Here is a 7,885-nt window from a genome sequence, read left to right on the forward strand (position 1 = left end):
CCATGATTCTCCCACTCCAGGCAGACGCAGGTTAAGATCATTCCTGGTAAGCCAGCTCTTGGGCTACATAGATTATTAGAAATGGGCTAGTCCAGGTGCGAGAGTTAGCCGAGAAAAGGCTAGATATAATGGGCCAAGCGCTGTTTAAAAGAATACAGTTTCCGTGTAGTTATTTCGGGGCATAAGCTAGAGCTAGCCATGTGGGCGGCCGGGTGCCGGGGACGCAGCCCGTCCACTCATATTTCAACACCTTAGTTGATTGTCCAGTATAAACTGGTCAGTTCTAAAATCATATACACACACAACAAAAACAGACTCAGAAGGCTGTATTTATATATTTTTACATATATGCAAACTATATTTAATAGAATAATTGGGGAAGAAAAGGCTATCAAATTAGGAGTTGGGGGACATGGGAGGAACTGGAGGGAGGGTGTGCAGGGAAGAATCGGGAGGAAGAAAGCGATGTATTTATGTTTTAATTAAAAATGTATGAAATAAAAGCAAACTATCAGACAAAAAATATTATTGAATATTATTAATGTAACTGTGTCAGCAAAATAGAAATTTAAACATTAGGTCCTTATATTACTCATTTATTATTATTTGTAACTGTCTGTATTTTAATAGGAATGTTTAGTTTTACATGGCAAATGTTCAAATATAACTATGTAGTAAATAAACTAAATTAAAAATTAAAAAAATAATAAATCAAAGGTTTCAATTTATTAGGTTCAAGTAAGGTATTACTAAGGGTGTATGTGGCGGGGGTGTATAACTGATGTGTTTTTCCCCTCTGTATGCTGTGACTGTGTTTTATTACCATTGGTTAATAACCTGCTTTGGCCAATGGCTTAGCAGAGTAAAGCCATGCAGGGAAACCCGAACAGAGATATATAGAGAGAGTAGGCAGAGTCAAACAGAAGTAAGCCAGCTGCCAAGGAAACAAGACATGTAGAAAATGAGGTAACACCACAGCCAAGGGGCAATACATAGACTAATAGAAATGGGTTAATTTAAGTTGTAAAAGCTAGCTAGAATTACGCCTAAGCCATTGGCCAAACAATGTTGTAATTAATATAGTTTCTGTGAAATTATTTAGGTCTTGGCAGCCAAGAAATGAAAACAGTCTTCATTACATGTAATCTCAAAAATGTAAACTGGGGAGAAAAAATGTTAAGAAAATAAAATAAACAAAGGACATTAAGCCTAAAGTTCACAAGCCTAGAGAAGCCAGATAACAAGGTGAACTCAAAGAAAAGCATATATAGATCCTCTTGGAAGTTGGAAGCAAACAAGATTGCCAGGAAAAAGTTGGGAGCATGGGGGTGGGGTGGGGTGGGGAAGGGGAGAGAAGGGAAAAGGGAAAGACTGGAGAGAGCTGGGGGAGTGGGAGGGTGGAGATGGAGGAAGGGCGGATATAGGAGCATGGAAGAAGATATCTACATTAAGGGAGCTATTTTAGGGATGGCAAGAGACTTGGCTCTAGAGGGGATCCCAGGTGTCCACAGGGATGTCCCCAGCTAGGTCCTTGGGCAGCAGAGTAGAGGGTGCCTGAACTGGCCTTGCCCCACTATCACACTGATGATTATCTCGAATATCACCATAGAATCTTAGTCTGGCTACAGATGGAGATAGAGATAAAGTCCCTCCTCAGAGCACTGGACTGAGCCCCCAAGGTCCAGTTGAAGAGCAGAAGGAGGGAAAAGATGAGCAAAGAAGTCTGGACTGCGAGGGGTTGGTCCACCCACTGAGAGAGTGTGCCTGTTCTAATGGGAGCTCACTAAATCCAGCTGGACCAGGACTGAATGAGCATGTGATCAAACTGGACTCTCTGAATGTGGCTGAAAATGGGGGCTGACTGAGAAGCCATTGATAAAGGCACTGGGACTTGTTTCTACTGCGTGTACTGGCTTTTAGGGACCCTAGTCTATTTGGATGCAAAGCTTTCCTAGGCCTGGATGGGGGAGGGTGGGCTTGGACTTCCCACAGGGCAGGATTCCCTGCCCTCTCTTGAGGGAGAGGGAGGGAGGAGGGTGAGTGGGGGAGCAGGAGGGGAATGTGAGGAGGGGAGGAAGTGTAAATTTTTTAATGGAAAAATAAATTTTAAAAAAGAAAATAGCCGGGCGATGGTGGCGCACGCCTTTAATTCCAGCACTCAGGAGGCAGAGGCAGGTGGATCTCTGGGAGTTCGTGACCAGCCTGGTCTAGAGAGCTAGTTCCAGGACAGGCTCCAAAGCCACAGAGAAACCCTATCTCGAAAAAAACAAAAAAACAAAAAAACAAAAAAAAAAGAAAATAAACAAATCATTTCTTTCTGCAGGGACTTGGGTTGGGGGGGGTTGGTTGTTGTGCGGGTTTTTGTTGGATTTTTTTTTTTATGGTTTTTCAAGATAGGGTTTCACTAAATAATATCCTTGGGTGTCCTGGAACTAACTCTGTAGACCAAACTGGCCTTGAACTCACAGAGATTCACCTGTCTCTGCCTCTTGAGTGCTGGTAAATCATTTTTCAATAAGTATATGAGCAAAAATATAAACACTAAGTAAAATAAATGTATTTAAGATACAGGCATGAAAGGATTTAGTGAACTATACAATGGAGTTAATATCCAGGTTCCTAGCTTGAATGTCATTCAGCCAGTGAATCTGCACAAAGTAAGGAGGTATGGAAAGTATGAGGGATAGATTACAACTTAAGGTCATTGTGGATGTTGTAAGGTGGACATTTTGGATTGCTTTGGGTACATCCAAGTGAGGATCTCTACCTACTACTTTAAAATGTGAGTGAAGATAACTATCTACTTATACTACAGAAAAATTCTGTTGAGACAGGCATCAAAACAGTGGATGTAATATGAAGACTAAGTACAGAATTCCATGAAATAATTCAAGAAATGTGGACTGAGGACATAGGATTTCAGGTGCTTCTTGAAAAAAACTATCCTCTTTGAATTTATAGTTGGACTACAGATGTTAAAAATTGTTCAATATATGAAGTTTGAATAAACTAGATAATAGCAATAGAGTTGAAACAGAAACACAAAGAACATTAGTTCAGGTAAGCAGAAAAAACTAAGTGTCAGGAGAAAACTGCAAAATTAGAAAATAGCCAACAAGCAATAGCTTAGCAGTTGAGAACACTAGCTGTTCTTCCAGAGGACCTGGGTTCAATTCCCAGCACCCACATGGCAGCTTACAAGTGTCTGTAACTCCTCCTCCAGGTAATCTGACAGACACACACACACACACAGACACACGCACGCAGGCAAAACACCAATGCACATAAAATAAAAATAAATAAATCATGGAACAAAAGAAAGTTAAAATAGTCAACAAAGGTGGGTTGATAGCAATACCAGAGAAGTCCATGTCCTGGGCAGCCAACACATGTCAGGATGATCACAACCTGAACTGCCAGACAGCTAGGACCTATAAGCTGTCTATTGGGAAAACGCTTTTTAGAAAGTGTACTTGCAGAGATGAAGAAATGACTTAGCAATTAAGATCACCAGCCGCTCTTCCAGAAAACCTGGGTGTGGTTCCCAGCATGTCTGTGATTGCTATGTCCGTCTGTAACTCCAGTTCCAGGCAATCTGATGCCCTTTTCTAACCTTATGGGCACCAGGCCCCCACATGGTATGCCAATACACATGCAGCCAAAACACCTATACACATAAAATCATACTAAAGAAAGTATTTTAAGTGTACTTCCACTTAAGAGTTAACTTCCTCACCTCTCAGTAGAATTTTCTTTGCTCAGTACAGTGTTACCATCAACCTAACTTTCTATGATGACCTCTTGGTAGGCATACCTCTGACTGATAAAGGAGGAGATGGTTGCTTACAGATAATTTGGGACTATAAAACAAAGAGTTTTATTCAGAGGAGGAAATCCAAATAGCTGTTGGTCCTAAACTCAAGGCTAACCCACTGAACAGAACTATTAAAAGCACGCCTCCCTGCTACAACACCTATTCTCAAGTCACAACACAATTTAGCCACATAAAGGGCTGAAGACACAGCAAGAGTGAGGAACCCAAGTAAAACAGTCCATAGTTTTGGTTGAATACAAGCTCATTTGAGTCAACAAGAAGTTACACAAAAGGTTATTCTAACATTAAGCTGCAATTCAGAGAATTAAGTACAAGTAAGGCTATAATAGCTTTGATAACAAGTAAAATGGAATTTTCCATCACTGTATTTCAATTTTTTTTTTTTTGGATTTTTCGAGACAGGGTTTCTCCATAGCTTTTTGGTTCCTGTCCTGGAACTAGCTCTTGTAGACCAGGCTGGCCTTGAACTCACAGAGATCCGCCTGCCTCTGCCTCCCGAGTCCTGGGATTAAAGGCGTGCACCACCACTGCCCAGCTGTATTTCAAATTTTAAAACAAAGGAGCATACAGTTCTTGTCTGCAAATGGAAGGGGTGTCACACACACACACACACACACACACACACACAAAAGAGTATATTTTAAGTATTGCTTAAGAAAGAAAAACTAGGAAGGAGTTAGACCAAACTTGCTGAATAACAGACTTGGAAATACAAAACTTCAGGCCAAATATAAAGACCTTAAAGATATAATACTTATTACCTCAAAATTAGTTTTGAAGTCAACACCATTGGATGTTTTTATACAAAGGAAGCATCCATAATTTATTTCTTGGTATACACACTATAACATAACCATACGCTTAAAATTATCTGTCTCCCCAGAACATAAACTCTAACAGGGAAGATCCCACAAAGTCTGCTTCAGAACATTGTGTATTCAATAAACATTCATTGAATTCGCAGGTGAATGAATTGGATGTTTTAAGAACTACTTCATAAACCCTCAGGATTCTAACTTCTGATTCGACCTCAACACAAAGTCTTTATCTCTAGTTTTATCTGCAGTCGTTTGCGTGAGCCTTATAGTGAACTGAAGAATGGATGTTTGTGGCAGTCAGGCATGCTCTTAGTAGCTGTGTTCAGTGGTCTCACCACCTTTGAGTCTAATACTAAAGTACTGATTTCCTTCTCTGTTTAAAACCTTCCTCTTATAATAAGTTATTTCTACTACATAACTGTATCGTTCTTTATTAGTTAGGGGTATGTCTACCAAACAGGTCTTTAAAGAAACATTGGCTTATGGTATTACCATACTGAGCAAATAAGATTCTACTAAGAGGTGAAGAAATTAAGGATGGAGTATAGAAACAGAATGTATTTTAGCATGTGCTAAGAGGCATAGTAAGACTGGCTTAACCTGATACCTTTACTTGAAATGTATTAACTACAATTTTCTTGCCAAATTAGAGAAGGCCTAAGTGTTGATATTTATATCATGAAAGCCTGAAACAAATGTATAGGTTTAAGAACAGGCTGGGGATATAGCCTAGCACCAAAAAAACATACAGAATATCTTTAGAAAATCTTATTATTTAAAGATAAAAAAGACAGAGCAAAATACTGTAATATTTAACTGCCAGAGGAAGGTATGCATGCATGAAGAAAAACTGGACATCAAGAAGTTACAAGTTATGAGATCATATTTGAACCTATCTGGGCCAATCCTTCATTTTCTGCATAAAATTTTATTTTATGACTTTACAAGAAATCCTTCCACAAAGTTGTTGGCAAAATAGAGCATTCTACACCCACCAGTGGATCCTGCTCCCTGACTTTCCAGCTCTAGTAAACTACACAGGGAAGAAACAGTGTTGGACATGCTGTTCTGACTAACAGGAATATCAAAGGCTACAGACAGACTGTGTTCTCCATCATCTTAGCAAACGCACGTACCTGAGAGCATGTCAATGTGCCCTGTTCTTAATCTCTAAAATGAAGTAAACACGCAACACACAGCTAAATCAATTCTGTAGTTCGATGGCTGTGTCCCGGGTGTGTATACTACCAGAGACCAGTCACCTCGGGGAATTACTCAGGAAGAACACATTAAATGTAGACGAGTAATGATTCAGCTATTGGTACCCTGCACATGCATGTACACGTCCCAGAGGGAAGTTTTGGAAATCTTTCTACACTGCGCTCATCTGAAATGGGAAACCAAATTCTGTGGACACTCTCCTACCTGTGTGATACTAACTGCAAAATATCCTCTTTAAAAACCAAGGCAAATTACAAGCCACTCCAGCCCCATGTTCTCAAAATAAGGGCAAAACACACATTATTAGTGCCACCAACCTTATGCAGGAACTTAGTTCGAATTAAGGTGCTATTGAAACATTTCTGTTGAAGTCTTCTAGGTGCGTTTGTCAAAAAGAGGCATTTACTCCTCCCCGGAGACAAACAATTTTGAGGGTCAGATTAACCTCGCACGGATGTCCTGGTCCCCATACCCGTCAACAGAAGGGGATAGCGCTAATGCCACCAGCCCACAGCGCGGGCTGGGTACCGGCTGGAGCAGCACCTTGAGCGGGTCCCCCAGTCCTTCTGTCAGAGGTGAGTCCCAACGCCACCTCAGCATCCCAGCATCTCAGCGCCTTAATACCTGAGCCTCCTCAGTCCCTCAGCACCTCAGCGCCTCCATCGCGTAGGCCAGTGCCCGCCAGGACCGCACGCCGCGCCTAGGCCGGTGTCCAGCATCCGCCGCCTCCCTCACGGCCCGGACCCACAACCGGCGCCTCGGCCTCCCACCCAGGCCCTGCGCTCGCCCGCCGGGCGGACTCCTCCACGCCTCGCTTGGCCTCCACTTACCTTCGATCGCCATGATGCGCTCGCCATGGACCGCACCAACAGCACGGAGAGCGCGGGGGGTGCGGGGTGCGGGAGGAGGGCGCGCCAAGGCCTCTTGCGAGAGGGGCGGGACCGAGCCCCGGGGCCGGGTTGCTGGGCCTCGGGGAGCCGGGGCGGGGCAGCGGGGTGGGGTCGCAGCTCCAGAACGAGCAGCGCAGGAAGCGGAACCTTCTCCAGAGGCGCACCGTCGGCACGTGACACCGCCCCGCCCCCTGGGGCCCTCTAGGCCCCGCCCCTCTCAGGAACCGAAGCTTGACCCACAATCGGGCCTTCACCCACTCCCACCTACCTCCTCAGGCCCCGCCCCCGAAGTCCCACAACCCCGCCCACCTCACTGACCCAACCCCGCCCACCCTGCACAGGCCACGCCTCCGACCCTGGCCCTGGCTCGCCCCCAGCCCCTGGCTAGGGTCTCAGGCCCGGACTCCCAACAGGTGCAGGAGTCAGCCTCATCCCTGTCGCCAACCTCCGTCCAGCTTGGCTCGGCGAGAGCCACGCAAGGCGGTCAGGACCACGGACAGCTCCCGGCACTGGACTCGGGCGCGATTCCCGCCCAGACAAAGTCTCTTCAGTTTTGTTTTGTCTGAACACTCACCTCTGATCTTTGCTTTCAAGTAGAGACGACTTCTTGGCACAACACACTGAAAAGAGGACGGTCTCCGTCCCTCCTTCTCTCCCTCCCTCCCTCCTTCCCTCTCTCTCTCCAGCCTCATTCTTGATGAGACTCAATTCCAGGAGCTCGGTGCCTCCTTGGAAGTACGAATTGGCATTTGTCCACATGGCAAACACACATTTGAAGCCACACAAATGTAGGTGTTGGACAGACATCTTTTTTTTTGTTTTGGTTTTTTTCGAGACAGGGTTTCTCTGTGGCTTTGGAGCCTGTCCTGGAACTAGCTCTGTAGACCAGGCTGGTCTCGAACTCACAGAGATCCGCCTGCCTCTGCCTCCCGAGTGCTGGGATTAAAGGCGTGCGCCACCACCGCCCGGCTGGACAGACATCTTAACAGAGGGCATGATAAGCTTGTCACACACACATTTTTAAGTCCATGAGCCTGCGGACAGGCAAAGGCCAACTCTGAACAACCAACAGCTAGCTACCTAATTTTCACTTCAGTTCCGCCACTTTGCAAGACTTCCCA

General features: G+C 44.5%; 1 protein-coding gene across 2 annotated transcripts in view; it reads right to left on the reverse strand.

Annotated features, from left to right (window-relative positions):
• Window positions 1–6,866, reverse strand: part of Syt14 (synaptotagmin 14) — a 173,475-nt gene extending 166,609 nt beyond the window's left edge. For both annotated transcript variants that reach the window (XM_005348901.3, XM_005348902.3), the window contains exon 1: window positions 6,705–6,866. In XM_005348901.3, the coding sequence (XP_005348958.1) occupies window positions 6,705–6,717 (13 nt within the window). In that variant the 5' untranslated portion in view covers window positions 6,718–6,866. The remainder of the gene's footprint in view (window positions 1–6,704) is intronic.
• Window positions 6,867–7,885: the final 1,019 nt, after the last annotated feature.

This window comes from Microtus ochrogaster, chromosome 6 (assembly GCF_000317375.1).
Source record: "Microtus ochrogaster isolate Prairie Vole_2 chromosome 6, MicOch1.0, whole genome shotgun sequence".
Taxonomy (NCBI): Eukaryota; Metazoa; Chordata; class Mammalia; order Rodentia; family Cricetidae; genus Microtus; species Microtus ochrogaster.